This window comes from Periplaneta americana, chromosome 8 (genome assembly GCF_040183065.1).
Source record: "Periplaneta americana isolate PAMFEO1 chromosome 8, P.americana_PAMFEO1_priV1, whole genome shotgun sequence".
Classification (NCBI taxonomy): domain Eukaryota; kingdom Metazoa; phylum Arthropoda; class Insecta; order Blattodea; family Blattidae; genus Periplaneta; species Periplaneta americana.
In genome coordinates, this window is record NC_091124.1 from 137,144,038 (window position 1) to 137,164,538 (window position 20,501).

Below are 20,501 nucleotides of genomic sequence, written 5' to 3' on the forward strand. Positions count from 1 at the left end.
GCTACAAGCAATACAAATCCAACCAGGTTCACTGTATAGCAAGGTAAAGTACAATCATCACTCTTAAGGAAGTGTTGTGCGGGTACTTGAGAGCACGCAGTGTCGGCCTGGGTGGCGCAGTTGGTATAGCGCTGGCCTTCTACAGTAGCATGCGAATTAATCCGAACAACGTAATAATTACTTATGCAAAAACACTCAAACGGGATAAAAAAAACAGGATCTAAGACTTACCTCAGTAATCTATGTGGCCTCCCTTGTTCCTAATAACAGCTCTGAGACGATTTGTCATGGATTCCACTAATTTCCCACAAATATTCTTCATTTCTTCATCGCGAAACCATACACCAATGAGGGCAGAAATCATCTTCTCCTTTGTAGGACAATCCATTTTTTGCATTCTTCTTTTGCAAATTGACCACAAGTTCTCAATGGGGTTGATGTCGGGTGAGTTGGCTGGCCAGGGGAGTACCTGAATATTCTTTTTGTTGAAGAATTCTGTACTTTTTCGAGACGTATGGCATGGTGCCAGGTCTTGTTGGAACACACCTCTGCCATCCGGAAATGATTTTTGCAGCTGGGGTACGATTCTGGTTTCCAATAAGTGAATATATTTGTCAGAATTCATCATTCCCTTGATAGGCCCTTCATGTGTAAAACAACCCCAAAACATTACTTTGGGGGGTATTTGGGTGCTTGTTGGAGATGAGGTGCTGTTACTTTTTCGGATCCTTTCCGTACGTAAGAAACACGGTGGCCGTGGACCTCGAAATGAGACTTATCGGATAAAAGTACATTCTTCCAGTCATTCACTGTCCAGTGTTGATGTAATTTTGTCCACATTAAGCGTTTTTTGCACATAACAGGGATTAGCAGTTGCTTCTTAATAGGCTTACGAGCCCTTCGTCCAGCTTCCAAAAGCCTACGCCGCACTATTGTGACGTGAATATTCGCCCCAGTGGTAGCCATTAACTCGCGGGTTAAGTCGACAGCAGTTAGTCTAGGATTAAATTTACTTTTCCTGACAATTAAACGAACATCTGCAGATGAAGTCTTCCTTTTCAGGCCACAGTTTCCTTTTTTCTGGGGTGTGATGGATCCAGTCTCCCTGTATCGTTTTATGATTGAATTAACAGTAGCCAAACCGACGTGACATTCTGCAGCAATTTGCCTCTGTGTCATAGAAGAATGCTCTGCTAATGTTATAATTTTAGACCGTTTTCGTGGAGTTGTATCCATTTGTGAAGACGACAGAATGTACACAGGATTGCAGTGTTAAGTCTTCAACACAACTGAAATGCTTATAAGTACAAAACGGCAGGCAAAATGTCACATATTATAAAAAAAATAATGACAGTCCTTCAACAATGGAATTACACGTACTACAGATGTCAATTAAAGCGGTATGAGCAGCTGTGAGGCCAACAATGACAGAAAATGTAAAAATATGTCTTGTTCGTTTTAATTTGCACGCTACTGTATGCCCGAGGTTGCGGTTCGATTCCGGCCAGGGCGATGGCATTTAAGTGTGCACAGGATAACTACCAACTCTTTAGAAGGAATTATTCTATTCACGATCAAAATCATTTTCCCGATGCCAAAATCTTCAAGTAATGCAAGTCCGTGGAAGTAAATTATAAGCACTGTAATGTCACGTTACATTACTTCCCCAGTCTAAATCGCAAAATTAAAAAGTAGAATTGTCAGTCACAATCATGTATATCCCAATTAGCGATAAATTTTTTAATTGAAGTCAATATAACAGCCTCTATACCAATACTAAATACACACTACAAAACCATAATGACAATCAATTTATTTTATTCAATGTTCATCGAAGATCCTCATTTTATTATATTAAAACATCTTAATAGACAGTGACACTTTCTTTTTCTGTACGCACTGAAACATCAATTTTAAGACAAAATATTTTGAAGAGAATTTGCAACACAACTTCTATTGTAATCAGGTTCGTTATAGTGAATATCGCAATAGTAATTACCTAAAGAAGAAGCAACGAAATGTAATCAGAAGAAGTATTAAAATCGTAAAATCTAATATTAAAATTGTTCTACAGTGTGGGTGGGAAGATATTATTAAAATCTGTGGAATTTTTAATATCGATGGAATCATAATGAAGATAGTGTGTACACATAGGTCATTAAATAGGATTTAAACTTTCGCGCGTCGTAGTACAGACGGTGGCCGTGAGAGGAAGTACGCTCAATAATAGCAAAGATTGACTGTCTTGTCAGTTCGCGAGCGAGTTGCACATTCAATCCCGTTATAACTTTGTGAACTGTTTACCGGGATTTATTTTTACTTGTCTCTATCTTACACAATAATACAAATTATTTAATTTAGTTTCTTATGATCAGGGAAAGGATTTATATGTAAATACATATTTACTTATAAAGCTAATATAATTTATATTTTGCATTATCTTTATGTTTCACAATGTGTAGGGTTGAAAAATCCTACTTTTATTTTCCATATTTTTCCATATTTTAGAGTTTAGTACATATTTTCGTTAATTTCCATATATTTTCCATATTTCATATAAAACAGTCCATATTATATTAGGTTTAACAATAAAACAAAACAAAATTCCATTAACTTTTAAAAATACATTTCAACAATAGAGATTTAAACACATGTTCAGTAATCCCTTTAACATCAGAGTTATTTGAAAATTAGCAGTCCTATCATCAATGGGAAAGTAAGTTACAAAACTGTATTAATTTAATTTAAAATTTTTAACAGACTTCAGTTGTGCAGCTCAACAGTTAAATGCCAGTCAGAGTACACATAGGTTCAGTTTTGTAAATCATACTATAAAGACGGTAAATATGCCAAAAGTACGTCATTCAGTCAATTTAAAATCAAAACTAACAAGTTACATTTCAGAATTTAAAGAAGATGGTTTATCAACTGACAATAAAATATTATTTTGTAATTTGTGTCAGTGTGCAGTATCATCTACACAAAAGTTCCTGGTGCAACAACACATTACAACTAGTAAACATCAGGCCAACAAACAACTAAATTCCAAGCAGAGACAATTGTTTTTAACACAACCAACAACATCGAATGTAAGATCTGAGTTTAACATCGACCTGTGCCGTTCTCTCATCTCTGCTGATATTCCTCTCTACAAACTAAAGAATAAGGTCTTCAGGGAATTCCTTGAAAAATATACTCAACATACAATCCCGGATGAGTCAACACTTAGGAAGACGTATGCTCCATCCATCTACGATGAGACAATACAGAAGATAAGAGATGAAATTAAAGATAGTTCAATTTGGGTTTCCATTGATGAGACTCCCGACAAAGAAGGTAGACTTGTTGGTAATGTAGTTATCGGTTTGTTAAGTGAACAATATTCTGAACGAATTCTTTTACATTGTGATGTTCTAGAAAAGTGCAATAACAAAACTATAGTTAAACTGTTCAACGAAGCTATGGGTATCCTGTGGCCAAAGGGTATTATGTACGATAATGTGTTATTCTTTATTAGCGATGCTGCCCCTTATATGGTCAAAGCTGGACAAACATTATCTGTTGTATATCCTAAATTGACTCATTTTACTTGTGTGGCGCATGCATTTCATCGTGTGGCAGAAGTGGTCAGAGACAATTTCCCTAAAGTAGATTTGTTGATTTCATCAGTGAAAAAAGTATTTCTCAAAGCTCCCAGTAGAGTTAACGTGTTGAAAGAAATGTACCCTGAAATTCCATTGCCACCAAAGCCAATTTTAACTAGATGGGGTACATGGCTAGAAGCAGTTGAATATTATGCCGAACATATAGACTCTATTAACAATGTTCTCCTTGCATTGGACTCTGAAGATGCAGTCTCAATTGATACTGCGAAAACAGTTACCTGTGACATAAGTGTGAAGAATGACTTAGCTCACATTCAGCATACATTTTCATGCATCATAAAAACGCTCAAAAGTCTCCAAAATAGGCACCTTTCACTATCTGAAAGTTTTGAAATTATAAATAGTACTGTGGAACAACTGAATCGTGGTAGAGGTAAAGTTGCAGATGCAGTAAGAGCTAAGGTGGACACTGTACTTTCAAAAAACCCTGGATATGAAGAACTACAAAAGGTTGTTGCTGTGATGAGTGGTGAATCAACAGTGAAGATTAACTTGGACTTATCCCCAGCAGACATTGTGAAATTGAATTATGTACCAGTTACTTCTTGTGACGTCGAACGCTCTTTTAGTCAGTATAAATCTATCCTCAGAGACAATAGAAGAAGATTCACTTTTCAGCACTTGAAAGAAATGTTTGTAACCTATTGTTATGGTAACAGACAATAAAAATTGTGTTTTGTTGAAACTACATTGGAAGATAAGGTACGTCCATTATATTTTTTGTTTAGTTTGATTAAAATGTACCAATATTTAACGTACATAGTCATTTTTTTATAATTTTAAGTCCATATTTAATTCCATATTTTGGTAAAAATCCATATTTAATTCCATATTTTGGTAAAAATAACTACATATATATTTACATATTTCATATATTTTTAGTCCATATAAATCCGTTCCCTGCTTATGATGTTATGTATTGATCATTCAAATAATTTATTGTCCGAAAGAATGCAAAATAGGAGCCCAGCGCTTTGTGTATTCAACGTTACGAAAAAGAAAAATCCTGGTTTTTCGAACGGAGTTTCATTAAAGTATGCTCATCAAAACTACTGTTGTAATTTTTAAAGAATTTATATCAATTACACTGAAAAACGTTTGAGGCTGCAAGATATTTATTTTTAAAATGTTCACAGTAGGGTTTTAACAGCATATACTGAAAAAGTATGTTGTTTGACATAGTGCTTGTGCTTTTAACCTCCGTCTATTAAATTCTGTTCATATTTAATTTCCTGAGGCACATGTGCGTGAAAAATAATTATTTTGTTTCGACATTAGTTTATTTGAATCCTATCTACAGTACATAAATTCAGAAATGTTAATGTACCCAAAATCATCTCCAATTTTCTTACTTTTATTATTCACTTTAACACCTGAAATCTACATTTCAGTACACAGGATCATCAAATAAAATTTCACTCACATGACTACCACAATGGTGAAGAAAAATAGTGATTTTTCATATAAATATTTAAAAATTCTCGAAGTATTTACTTCGCTTTGGTAAGTCTCAATGTGATCGACATCATTTGTAGCCCTGCAGGTATCAGACGATACTTGCTTTTCCACAACGTACGGTGAATAATGAGAAGTTTGATGATCCTTATCACATCTGTTATCTGTTTTAGGTGATTTCTACTTATCTGCTCATGAAGAAATTTATTCATGCTTTTAAGTTGGTCTAACATACGATTTTACATTAAACGCAAACCATATCCACCGCTGTGGACTAACGATTAGCATGCATGACCGTGAAACCAACGGGTTCGTGTTCATATTCTGGTTGGGACAAGTTACCTGGTTGCGGTTTTTCCGGAGTTTTCCCTCAACCCATTAAGAGCAAATGCTGGGTAACGTTCGGTACTGGATCCTGAACTCATTTCGCCCGCATTGTCACCTTCATTTCATTCAAGATGCTAGATAACCACAGCAGTTGATAAAGCGTCGTAAAATAACGCGCAACAATTTCCTTGTACTACTGAAGGAGACTAAACATAGATCTCGCAAAAGGTTTGGTTCAGTGCAGCGGTAAATCACGCTTCTGATATTTCTGGACTCGAAAAGGCTTTACACGAATTGCTATTTAGGAGATGATACAAGTAAACAAGTCCGACCAAGACGTCTCTTAGCACAATATTGTCGTCTAATACCATTAACATTACCTGTGCTGCGGCGCTGGAGTGTCTGTTTTTATGCAGAAGGCACCAGACTACGTAGCCCAGCAGGAAGGCGAGCAGAGTGAAGCTGGTGAGGGAGGCTAGGTACTGCACGCCAGCGATTTGTACCAGCCAGTATGACAGGCCGAGGAGTGTGATGCCCATCACGAAGCTCTTCAGCATCCAGGTGAGGTGCACGGCGTCCCCTGGTCCAGCAGTGCCTGTCGCCAGGGGGCGCGGCGTCGAGCTGCTTCGGCGCGACGGATAGAACAGCATCCTGCAGTACATAGAACATTGATCTCTAAGCTTCTGCGAATAGTATCCAATGGAACTCTAACACAGTTGTATAAAGAGGTTGGTGCAATAACAGCTTAACTCTACTTAAGACTTATTCCGGCGATGCCATTTTCATAATCTTTCATGTCTTCTCTATCGACAGTAAAATATGTATTTTATTTCGTTGACTATAAATGACAGGAGAATTCATTATTTGAAGTGCTGTGCTAAGTCAAAAGATTCAAAATTTGCAATAGAAAAATATGTTATACTCATGATTAATACATCAGGGTCTTTGGCATTATCATGAAGGCCTACTTACAATACCATTTTCCAATCATTCAGTTTTTCAGTAGAACATAATATACCACCAATGGAAGAGCTTAATCTAATAATTCCTTTCGTTGTGGCTTAAAATTATCAAAGAAAAATGATATTATTTCTTTATTGTAATTCTTGGAATCAAAAAATGCACGTTCTCTTCAAAATATTTAGGATTCTGAATCAGTGCTGGATGAAAATCATCCCGAAAATGAAATCAATGAAAATGAATATGAATATTTGACACTAAAGTAGAGGAGTTTTCATCTGTAGCATAGTTTCAGAATTTATTTTCTTAATACACCTCCTCTTTTTCTTATAAATTTAAAACAAACGTTACTTTGTAACTAGATTATATTTTCTTTAAAAAATCTAGGGTCTCATCGGCTAGTTACTCTAATTTAAGAAGTCTTAGACTTTGTATGCATTAACGACGGAAGTTTTCCTTAATTTATTTACAAATATTAAAAAAAAACGGGTTCTGTTTAAATTATAACAGACATTTCCTTTCAATATTTTACACAGTTAAAGATATTATACAAAACAAATGATGCGAGTACATATACAAATAAAAATTCTACCTTTTTCTAAAACTTTAACCCCCCCCCCCCAGAGGGTCGCGACCCACACTTCGGGAAACGCTGGTTAATCCGGATGACGCGATTATATTACAAGAAAATCTACAAACTGTTAGGGAAAATACGGGAATTTTACTTAAAACAATTAAGGAGATAGGTTTGGAAGTAAATCCCGAAAAGATAAATTATATGATTATGTCTCGTGACCAGAATATTGTACACTTAGCGGCAAAAAGAATGGGCCGGCCGACAATTTCTAAGTTCCAGAGACATAACATTGCGCATGCTCGTCTCGTCAAAGCCATAGGTCACCAGTTAACATATAATTAAACCATTTAAATTTGCTGTATTTTGTTTAAGAGTCTAAAATGTGTAATAAAATCGAATGGCTGGTTGATTCTAGACACATCAGGGTCCTTGAAGAGTGAAATAATAATAAAATTGATAAATACAAAATCAACCGGAGCGAATATGAACAGGAAAACCACGTATTATGCCAAACCGATATTAACAGTCACAGCAGCGTAAGTCGTTACGGCATTGGTCTATTGAACAAGTTGGTAGTAGTAGCTCAAGGTTCGAATCTTCCCCAATTTTCTTTTTTTATTACAAATTTGCCATCATATGTGTCTCGCAAAGTTATAATTATGTGGCGATATCTCTTAGAATATGCCCAAACTCTAATTAATAATAAACCTCCCTCTCTCTTTCAAGCAATACTGCTATCTGTTAATACAACATTCTGTCTCGTCATTGCGCTTGAAGTTGGCACAGAAACAATAACTCATTACCCTGGTTCGCATAGGTTATTCTGCGTATGCTACTCTGCGACAGGTCTTCGATTGTAGAAATGCCATTTTCTCCGATCAGGTAATTGTCTCCAGTAGCATTCTGCGTATGCTACTCTCCGACAGGACTTCGATTGGTGAAATGTATTTTTCTCCGACGAGGTAATTGTCTCCAATAGCAACTATAGTACTGCCCTAGTTTATTGTATGAATGGCCACCGATAATATTAAAATGGATTTGTAGTAGGTGGGAAATGACAGTAGAGACTAGATAAATCTTGCTCAAGATAGGGACCGATGATGGGCTTATGTGAGGGAGGCAATCAACCTCCAGATTCTTTAAAAGACATAAGTAAGTAAGCAATAAAGAAATGTGTTTCAAAGTAAATCCTGAAAAGACAAACTATATGAAAATATACTGTAAAATTTGAAAATGTATCCTTTGAAAAATTGGAAAAGTTAAAATATCTTGGAGCAACAGTTACAAATGCAAATAACAATCGGGAGAAAATTAAACACTGAATACATATGGGATATGTTTGTTATAATTCGGTTAAGAAGCTTTTGTCGTCTAGTCTGCTCTCAAAAAATCTGAAATTTAGAATTTATAAAACAATTGTATTATCGGTTGTTCTGTATGGTTGTGAAACTTGCACTCTCACTTTTATAGAGGAAGAATCTAAGGCTGATTGTGAATAAGGTGATTAGGAAAATATTTGGGACTAAGAGGGATGAAGTTACAGGAGAATGGAGAAAGTTACACAACGTAGAACTTGCGCACGCATTATATTCTTCACCTGACATATTTCGGAATATTAAATGCAGAATTTGGAGATGGGAGCTAGCCCTGTCAACGTCGGATTCACGAATGCCACCCGGATCATCTGTTGCAAATAGGGCGCACAATGAGGTAATGTAAGCCTAAGTCCATAGATCCTTTCCAGGTCTGGCTCTCTAAAAGTCAGTCAGCCAAAATCGTTGGTGACTGTATTTCCTTATTTCACGGCGTTTGCTGTCTTCTAAACTACAGCCCACAGTTGTACAATTTAATATTCTTATTCTATAACAGCTTGTGCGCTAATTTAGTTTCACTCTTTTTACGGTATGTTTGGCTCTTTAATATTGTAATCCGAAAGAATGAAAATTTGGCTATCTTTCCTCTATATGTATCTTTATAAAATTTTAATTATTTCGGTGCGCATGCGTCGATCCACTTCCACCTCCTACTTGAATGCTCGAAGGGAGGGGGATGGTCGTGGAGATCACGGTTGGAACGCGATGTCAGTTGGGGACTTGGCCTGATACCGGTCATTAAGAAAGCAGAATCAACAGACATTGAGTTGGAGAGATCAACCAACCGAAACTTGACCTTTGCTATGTGGTAAGTATACACCGAGAACTTGGAGATTGTGATTGTGTGATGGGTTATGTGTGGGTTAGCAGATCTTAACAGATAGGTAAAAAGGAGCTGCTGCTGAATGAAATAATTTGGTTATTTATTTTTCTGAAAGTTTGCTGTTTATTCTATTTAAGAGAAAGATTATAATGTTGGGATATATTCTTGTTACTTATTGTTTGAAGTTTCCTGTTAATTCTATTTAAGAGAAAGATAATTATAATGATTGGAGGTATTGCAATTTTTTGGATTTTGCTTTTTCTGAATTCATTGTTTGGTTTTCAAAGTTTCCTTACTTAAACACTGGTGTTTAGGCATCGTCACATTGTAAATTGAATCATACATGCTGAATATGAACAAATATCGCCAACAGTTCAGAGAAATCGCCAAATACAAAAGGAAAGACAGATGATATGTCCGAAACCATTTACTCGATGTCAGATATGATGAAAATGTATAAGACGTCTTTGAAACTCTCTAAATACAGTAGATTTTTTAGCAACACAATACAACGGAACAAACATGCAACACAGTAAAAAGATAAGAAGAAAGAAAAGAAGTGAAATTATTAATAAAGGGAGAAGATAATCGGAGAGAGGTTAACGAAGGAGTCAGTTTTAATAACAATTACCTTTCCTTACCTTAGTAATTGTACACTTCTAAATCGGTTATTTAGCTATGCACATTTATCTAGCGTCGGCGAAATTGGTGATAGTGAGACGGAATTTGACAAGATGAGTCGGATGATTTACCATGGTGTTAGCTGATATTCCCCATACAGTTGAGGAAATGACTCGGCCAGGTAATAAGCCGAAGTAGGATTTGAGAATACGCCTAAAAGCAGTCTCAGAGAATAAGTGGAGCTCATTAGCCCTAAGCTAAACCTCACACGATATGAAAAGGAAACTTAGACGAATAAAATTAACGTATACAGTATTGTAAACTGTGAAGAAGGGACTACACATTACTTTTGTTATTATGACATATCATTAGATTAGATTATACTTAATAGAAAGTAAAACTGTAAACTGTATATGAACTTTGTCAATTTTAACCTATAACTATACGAAGATGCAGTTTATCCCCTATTCTTGTTAATCTGTATACAGGGTGTTTAAAAAATACGGGGCATAATTTCAAGTATGTATTTCCCACATGTAGACAATCAAAATAGTTCATTACAACATGTGTCCGGAAATTCTTTATTTCCGAGTTATGGCCTTCACAACATTGAAATTCACCGGAACGTTTTTTTTTCCGCAGGTCGTTGCCGACAAAGGAGACATTAAGAGGGCACTCTGACAGTTCATTCCGAGGCGAAGGTTACATTCAGTGTTGTGTAGGCGTTAGACTGTGCGACATGTATTCAAATCAAGAGCTGGCAGAGATTCACTTCATGTACGATAAGGCGGACGGCAATGTTGCGCTGGCTCGTCGTTTGTACCAGGAGAGGAACCCACAGCGACAATGTCCAGATCGGAAGACATTTGTACGTCTCCATTACCGTCTGTGCGAGTATGGAAAATTTAACTCTCCTGGTTTGGGAAGGGGACGACCAAGATCTACAACTCCAGAAATACAGGAGGAGATTCTGGAGGCTGTGAACATGACTCCTATCAGCACACGAAGGGGAGCGTTGCAAGTCAATGTTCCTCATACGACTGTCTGGAAACTGTTGAAAGAGTATCAATTGTATCCTTATCATTTGCAACGTGTACAGGCCCTGTCACCAGCAGATTACCCTGCACGAGTTAGGTTGTGTCAGTGGTTCTTGCAGCAGTGTGGTGTAAATCCGAACTTTCCTGCCTTAGTATTATTTACAGATAAGCACAGTTCACACGAGATGGCATAACAAATTTCCACAATCAGCATGTATGGGCGTATGAAAACCCACGTGCAACTGTTCCATCTCATCACCAGGTGCGGTTCTTCCTCAACATGTGGGCCGGTATCATTGGTGATCGATTAGTTGGACCCCATGTACTTGTAAACAGACTTACGGGGCAGGCGTACACAAACTTCCTGGAAAACACCATACCTCATGTTTTAGAAGACACTCCACTGATCAATCGTCAAACATTCACTTCTTGCATGATGGCGCTCCTGCACACTTCAGTCGTACGGCTCGCCGGTACTTGGATCGAAGGTTTCCTGATCGATGGATAGGTAGAGGTGGCCCAATTGCTTGGCCTCCACGCTCACCTGATCTGAACCCTCTCGATTTCTACTTGTGGGACCATTTAAAATCAATGGTTTATTCGTCTCCAGTGCCTGATTTGGAATCCCTCCGGAATCGAATTGTGGCATGTTCTGAGGACATACGCAATACTCCTGGAGTTTGGGATCGTGTTCGCAGGTCAATGAGACATCGATGTGAATGTCTGTATTCAAGCAGGGGAGGTGGACATTTTGAACATCTTCTGTAATGACAACGACCTACGGAAAGAAGAGCGTTCCGGTGAATTTCAATGTTGTGAAGGCCATAACTCGGAAATGAAGCATTTCCGGACACATGTCGTAATGAACTATTTTGATTGTCTACATGTGGGAAATACATACCTAAAATTATTCCCCGTATTTTTGAAACACCCTGTATAGACGAAGCTCTAAGAGAATGGAAAATTAAATTAAATAATTATGGTTTTGACATAAGGATAAAAAGTATAGTGTCTATATTATATGCGGATGACCAAGTAGGCCCTAATCATAGCCACTAATGAAAATAATTTACAGAAAGTGGTACATGAACTTCAAAAAATTGTTGAAACATGTAATTTAAAAATATCGACATCAAAAACTAAAGTAATGGCATTCAAAGGTATAAATCCTGTAAGATCCAAGATAGTCATTAATAACACTCCTATTGAACACAGATTCACCGCTTCACTTTCTTGGGCTGTGACATATCTTACCAAGGTGAAATTTACATTAACGGAAAAATTGCAAAATTTGATAAAATGAACAGCACAATTAGAAGAACAATTAAACGAAATGTAAGGAAGGAAACTATAATGAAGTTTTATAAAGTGTTAGGGATACCAACATCCTTATACGGCAGTGAGACATGGACCATGACGAAGAGAGCTATATCTAGATTGCAGGCAGCAGAAATGAGATTCCTAAGAGCAACGGCTGGATATAGTTTAACGGGTATGAAAAGGAATACAGATGTTAGAGAGGAACTCAATGCTGAAAACTTAATAAAGAAAGTAGAAGAATATAGAAGTTCTTGGTCACAGCATGTTCAAAGAATGGATAATGACCGTATTCCGAAACAAATAATGGAGTACAAGCAAAGGGAAGAAGAAGTTTAGGCCGTCCAAGGAAACGCTGGATAGACTAGCAAATAGAGGCGTAACAGGCGATAAGCCTAAATACTTGAAGATAAGAAGAACTATACAGGCTGCTTATTCTTAGTATATTAACATTCATATGAATTTATACTAATCTTGGTTATTTAAAGTTTTAAACGACACGAGGAGGTTTTACTCACCCGGTTGAGGATTGGCCACTGTCATCTGACAAATGGCTATCTCCTACGTAGCGAACCTCAGCCGGAGTGTGATACGTGCTGTGTTCTACTTACAGTGGAACATTTTTATAGCATTGCAGAAAATATGACCGTGTTCGTTGGCAATATGGAATTCAGCCGACTCTACAAGACGCTCTTGGAAATGATTTTAATTGTACAAATGCAGTTCTGAGTTTTTTTTTTTTTTCGAATACAGGACTTGATAAGGTGATTTAGTTTTTTATTGGCCAGTTTTACTTGTTCTCCGGACCTTTTACATCCGGAGGTTACATTTGTTGTTTTATATTCGATTTGATTTTACACAGTTGACATTTCGGACCTTATAGATCCGAATATTTTATAAAACTCTATTGTTTTTGAAATGTGATACACAATTTATCTCTGGTGGCCTTAGTTTTATTATTTTATTGGTTCCTTTTGAATACTACCTAGGGTCGTGGAACTGCTCACTTTTATGATTCTTTAAAAATCACCTAGTGTATACTGCTTTGTGTACCTCGTTTTACCGTGATAACCCTTTTTAGTTCTTTCAGCACTCGGATAATTGTATTATTTGTGTCTTTGCTTTATGAAGAATGTTAGTTAATGGCGAAAATAGCCAGAATAGCTGACGCGCCCTTTTTAAACCCTACTACTACTACTACTACTACTACTACTACTACTACTACTACTACTACTACTACTACTACTACTACTACTACTACTACTACTACTACTACTGGTGCTGCTACTGCTACTACTACTACTACTACTAAAGTTTTAATATGTTTTATTTTATTATTAATCACTTTTATAAACTAAATATTTGAATTAACATACCCAAATGTTTAGATATTGTATAGTTCATTGCCTGAAGATGCCACTAGACGAAAAGAAATACAGATTAAATACAAATTATTATATGTTGTAATATTTGTTTTTATCAGTTACATAAGTCATCAGATGGAAAACCACAATTGAATTGTTACATTAGACATGTCGGAAGACAACCGCTGCAATGAATTATAAGATTACATCAGGAATGCAAAAAAAAATTCTTCCTGCTGTGACACAATCCTAGCATCACTTACTAACGATAAAACTACATAAATGGAAGGCTCTCTAAACTCCTCGAGTAATATCTAGGCTGCATCACAAGTTAGAACTGAACACAGAGTTATATCAAATTCTTTACTTTGCCCTCCTTTTCACTTTGCTCCCCTCGCCCCTAATTAAAATAGGTATAAACATTTTCTTTGTGAAGAAAGTGTGATTTTTAAACATGAAGTCGCCAGATAAACTTTCTTGTGATAATTTTTTTCTCGACTTTTGAATTCTTATTTTTCAAACCAGTTTTTCGATATTCGGATATAGTAACTGGGTGACATTTAACCTGAGACTGTAGAATTTCAAATATGCATGGATTTATTACCGTCAGAATTACTTATCAATAATCAAAATTAAACCATTAGATTATTACATGAAATGGTACATAATGACCGACGAACATTTTCGCTATGAATATGGCATCCTCAGGTCTCATCGAAGCAATGACACGTAATGAACACATAATTTCTGGTTTAAATACAATCGTTAAACATGTTTGACAAAGTTAATGTGATGGGTGGTGTAAGCATATGCAATTAAGAACACACGTGTAATATAACATTTAAACCATAAAAAGTATAGAAAAAACAAACAATGTGCTGATGGTTAAATGTAAAACGAGATAAAATAATTTGACAATCTTCAATTGCAGGTGGTCATAAATCATAGAACAGTAGAACATGCTATGGTATATAGCTCCCTCGTGCTGCTGTTTGAGCGGTGTATGAAACCAAAGTCCTGTAAAATATAATGGGGAAGTGTAACAATTTGAAATTAAAAGTTAAAAAGTGAATGTTGAATTTAGAATCGTGGTTTTTAATACTTACAAATTTGGTTGAGGAGATGCTGACCTAACCGCAATGTTGTAGCAACACGACTGAGCTTTACAGAAATACGTTAGCATTTAAAGAAAAGTAACCAGGCAAACCTACTGGATTACCAAGAATTTACTTCTTTACAATTTTGTAAAGCGGGTTTTTTAATTGGGGAATTGTTCATTAAGTAAATGCGTATTACTATTATTAGAATATGTAGCTATATAATAATCCTCTGTGGCGTTCATGTGTTTGTTACTGTTATTAACTGTCTTTAAAATTTGCAGAGTGTCACCTATACTCGTAAGTTCGTGGTTATGATTAATTAGATGTGTAGCAAACTTAGATTTGTTCCTATTATGTTTGAAGTCAGCTACATGTTCGCAATAGCGTGTCCGGAAATTTCTTTTAGTTTGCCCTATGCTTATACTGGAACTGAATATTTGAAATTTTATTATTATTGTTATCGGACCCAACATGCCTTTGAAACTGAGACTGTAGGCTACGTTAAATTCGTGTCTTATAATAAACTTCTATATTTTGATAATGCTATTTTCATTATAGCAAATATTTGTTTCGTACTTATACTGTATATTGGTCCAAAGATATAGCTACAACATACGTGCAACAAATACTGTAGTCTTGGGAATTTAGTATGCGGAAAATCGTGGTAAAATTCATTGAGCTCTTCCTGCTGTTATATGTCTCTTTCAATATGTCCAATTATTATTTCATTTGATACACAATCGGAATGTCTTTTGCTCACGAGCTTAATACTTTTCGTACACTATTTTCCTGGTGTAGAATAAAAATAGCTCATTTCTACACCAGGAACACAATCATTTCCTACACTGAATTCTCCGTATTATATCGCAACTTGTTACACTTGCTTAGACGACTTCGCTAGGTGTACAAGTCTCGTGCTCGCTGCATATATGTCACAAGTAGATTGACTAGTCTAGGACTGCTCTAAAAGAGGAATTAGGAAAGAAGAAAATTTATTTTATCAGAAAGAAATATTTTTCATTTGAAACATATAACATTTCAACAGTCATTCATTGTAATGTGTAGTCCCGTGAAGCACGCAGTCAATATAATTTTTTTTAAATCTGTACTTAGATTATGGTTTTTATTTTCAATTGTTCATTCTAAACTTTAATAGATGTAAAGTATACAGGGTGTTTAAAAATACGGGGCATAATTTCAGGTATGTATTTCCCACATGTAGACAATCAAAATAGTTCATTACAACATGTGTCCGGAAATTCTTTATTTCCGAGTTATGGCCTTCACAACATTGAAATTCACCGGAAAGTTTTTTTTTTCCGCAGGTCGTTGCCGTCAAAGGAGACATTAAGAGGGCACTCTGACAGATCATTCCGAGGCGAAGGTTACATTCAGTGTTGTGTAGGCGTTAGACTGTGCGACATGTATTCAAATCAAGAGCTGGCAGAGATTCACTTCATGTACGGTAAGGCGGACGGCAATGTTGCGCTGGCTCGTCGTTTGTACCAGGAGAGGAACCCACAGCGACAATGTCCAGATCGGAAGACATTTGTACGTCTCCATTACCGTCTGTGCGAGTATGGAAAATTTAACTCTCCTGGTTTGGGAAGGGGACGACCAAGATCTACAACTCCAGAAGTACAGGAGGAGATTCTGGAGGCTGTGAACATGACTCCTTCTATCAGCACACGAAGGGTAGCGTTGCAAGTCAATGTTCCTCATACGACTGTCTGGAAACTGTTGAAAGAGTATCAATTGTATCCTTATCATTTGCAACGTGTACAGGCCCTGTCACCAGCAGATTACCCTGCACGAGTTAGGTTGTGTCAGTGGTTCTTGCAGCAGTGTGGTGTAAATCCGAACTTTCCTGCCTTAGTATTATTTACAGATGAAGCACAGTTCACACGAGATGGCATAACAAATTTCCACAATCAGCATGTATGGGCGTATGAAAACCCGCGTGCAACTGTTCCATCTCATCACCAGGTGCGGTTCTTCCTCAACATGTGGGCCGGTATCATTGGTGATCGATTAGTTGGACCCCATGTACTTGTAAACAGACTTACGGGGCAGGCGTACACAAACTTCCTGGAAAACACCATACCTCATGTTTTAGAAGACACTCCACTGATCAATCGTCAAACATTCACTTCTTGCATGATGGCGCTCCTGCACACTTCAGTCGTACGGCTCGCCGGTACTTGGATCGAAGGTTTCCTGATCGATGGATAGGTAGAGGTGGCCCAATTGCTTGGCCTCCACGCTCACCTGATCTGAACCCTCTCGATTTCTACTTGTGGGACCATTTAAAATAAATGGTTTATTCGTCTCCAGTGCCTGATTTGGAATCCCTACGGAATCGAATTGTGGCATGTTCTGAGAACATACGCAATACTCCTGGAGTTTGGGATCGTGTTCGCAGGTCAATGAGACATCGATGTGAATGTCTGTATTCAAGCAGGGGAGGTGGACATTTTGAACATCTTCTGTAATGACAACGACCTACGGAAAGAAGAGCGTTCCGGTGAATTTCAATGTTGTGAAGGCCAAAACTCGGAAATGAAGCAATTCTGGACACATGTTGTAATGAACTATTTTGATTGTCTACATGTGGGAAATACATTCCTGAAATTATGCCCCGTATATTTTAAACACCCTGTATGTATGAGTTTTACTTATAAGAAGCAGGGGTAGACAAACTCGGGTACCAGATAGATATCGCGACTAAAACATTTTATGTTGCGCCTGTTTAAGGCTCCGATTTCTTTTATGTCACTACGACTAATAGGCCTACAAAATGTTAACAAATGCCGTTGTAGGAAGAAATATTCGAATGTGATTTTTAGATACATATTGTTATATTTCTTGCTCATCTCAAGATATTGTTCTATATATCCCTAAACACGGCTCTTGATACATGAATAGGCCTAAATAGATGTAATCACTCTGTACCAGAACGTGCGAGGAGACTGCTTCCCTGCGGATTGAAGTACTTCGACTCGCATTGCAGTCCACCGATATGGAGTAATGGTTACCACCCCTTACCGTGAACGAGCGGGCCCGGGTTCAAATCCTGGTTGGGGCAAGTTTCCAGATTGAGGTTTCTTCCGGGGTTTTCCCTCAACCTAATAAGAGCAAAATATACTGGGTAACTTTCGGCGTTGGATCTTGGACTCATTTGGCTGGTATTATCACATTCATCTCATTCAGACACTATATAACCATAGCAGTTGAAAAAGTTGTAAAATAACAAAAAATAAGTAAATAAACTCGCATTGATCTCGGTACAAGCGTTCGCCGTACGTCTAACTTGTATTCAAAGTGACCAGACGCAGGGCCCTGAAATAAGAACTAAACAGAACACTCCGGTCCAAGGTTCATACACCCTCTGACTCCTTATTCATAGCGTTTAGCAAACACTAATTCATCAGTGGTACACTCACTATTGCTCAGGAATTTGCCATTAAAACATTATAGACCTACTTATTATCATAAGTGGAGACAAAGAGGAAGGCAGATAATAGGAAAGATTGGAGAATGCTGAGTTTTCATCGAAAAATCTGTCCTTGGTCAGAACATTATGAATGAAATGATTGAGTTATTATAATTTTCCTCTATTATGTGTGTACCTAAAAATTGTGTTTATCATATTATGATCTATACTTCACTATATTACCATTTTTTATTATTATTATTATTATTATTATTATTATTATTGTTATTATTATTATTGTTATTATTATTGTCATTATTGTTCTTATTATTGTTTTATTATTATTATTATTATTATTATTATTATTATTATTATTATTATTATTATTATTATTATTATTATTATTGTCTCATATTTCTCTACATTGTATAATGTCTCACTCATTTTTATTATTTACAGTTTATTGTTGTTTCTATTATGTTATAGCCTATATTATGTGTCCCATTTGTATTACTTCTTGTTTACATTGCATCATAATCATTTCTTTCAGATTTTGTGTACAACATTTTGGTAGTCTATATTTGTAATGTTATTTGTATCGTAGTTTTACTTCTTCTTGAGTGTTAAAGGAGGCCCTATGTCCTTAACTCTGTGAGATTAAATAAAACCATTATTATTATTATTATTATTATTATTATTATTATTATTATTATTACACTGGCCAACACACATTTTGGTGCCTCCAATGTTATACCTGTTCCTGAGTATATTCGACTCGGTGATTCCAAAAACGCCACCACTTTTTCCCGATCAACTCTAGTTCTTGAGATACAGCATAAATGCCATATACCTCTGTTTACTATGGTCGGTCTTCAAAATTCAAGATATTTTATGGTACTGTGTTAATTAATTAATCTCTTTGTAGAATGAAAGAAACACATTAAAAATTAAAATAAATGTGAAATACACTAAATCTACTTATTTGAAACGAAAAGCACGAGTTTATGATACAAGCATTCCAGGCATCCGACACATAAAAGGCTACCTTTGTAGTAAGATTTCCTAGAGTAGGACTTGCCAGGATAATCCCGCATAATGTTCCAACAGTAATCTGCCATCATGTGTGCATCCCATCTTCCTTATATTATTTTTATGTGTTGGTGAAATCTTTCACCTGGTTCTTCGCTTAAGTCACCAAGGTTTTCTGGAAAACGATTTAAGTGAATGTACAGAATATGGACTTTAATTTCTCATTTTACATCCAATATCGTATACCACAAATAATAAATAAGTATAAACCTGTAGGTAGAAGAAATGTCGGCAGGCCACGGATGAGATGTTCGGATCAGTTTTCTTGAAGACGGAACGAGCCACAAGGCTTATGCCGTGATGAAGATGATGATGATGATGATGATGATGATGATGACATCCAAGTCTTTTGGAATGAAAGAGCATTTCCTCTACTAATTTAGTATAGTTGACTGCATTCTTCTTGCCAAGGAAGTTTTCACAAGAAGAACAAATGAAGATAAGACACAAGATTAGATTTCATTAATTTATTCTATGAAATATAGGACACTTATGAGCTGCCTAACCGTGGACCATCGAAAATTTCTGCTTCAGTTTTTCCGTGGTAAGTCCAGGCAATTTATGCGCTATGTATTCAAAACACGAACCATTTTTATTCACAGTCTTCAATTTATATTTCGTGTCTAACGGTGACAGAATGATTCTGTCTCGCGCTATCAAAGGTGCATTTATAACAATGAACTGTCCAACCACAATATCTTCCCTTGGAGCCCAATCCTTCTTCATCCAATGCACATGTTTGGCCCTACTATCCCAAATACATAGAATGTAAGAATATTCTGACTAGCCAATTTGTTGACTAAGAAGAAAATGGACCATCTTCAAGTCTACACAGATGCTCGTGGTAATTTATCTTTTTCAACACTAAAGAGAAGGCATTGTATTCTTCTTTCATCGTGATGGAGTGACCGATTGGAATGGAGGCGTATTTGTTGCCATTATTTAAAAGAACACATTTTAAACTACGATTTGAACTATCGATTAAAGGAAGCCATTTACATGGGGTATATTCTGATACTCATTTTCTTCAGAAGGCCTCCAAAGTCGCTGTAGAATACTGTGTTTTTGTCTTCGGTAAAAAAGAAAAAAGGCAGCAAATCTCTTTCTCTCCCCGAATAAAATATAATTTTCATTCCAGGTTGAAGTACATTCTTTTCCTTTAGTCTGGAGGCGGCAAAATTCAGAAGACTCCTTAGAAAGATTTAGTCTCTAATCAGGTCACTCAACTCGTTCTGGTCAAAGCGTTCATATATGAAGCTGTTTCAAAATCACTGTAGCTGTCGCCACTTTCTTTACCTTGTGTTATATCAAACTTATAAGATCCATCCTCTGAGAGCTGTGTTAATTCATGGAAGAGTGG

At 36.5% G+C, this 20,501-nt stretch overlaps 1 protein-coding gene across 1 annotated transcript in view; it reads right to left on the reverse strand.

Moving 5' to 3' along the window:
• The window catches only part of LOC138705087 (uncharacterized), a 120,615-nt gene that overhangs the window by 59,739 nt on the left and 40,375 nt on the right, over positions 1 to 20,501 (reverse strand). The window contains exon 2 of the mRNA XM_069833704.1: positions 5,828 to 6,098. Within this exon, the coding sequence (XP_069689805.1) occupies positions 5,828 to 6,097 (270 nt within the window). The 5' untranslated portion in view covers position 6,098. The remainder of the gene's footprint in view (positions 1 to 5,827; positions 6,099 to 20,501) is intronic.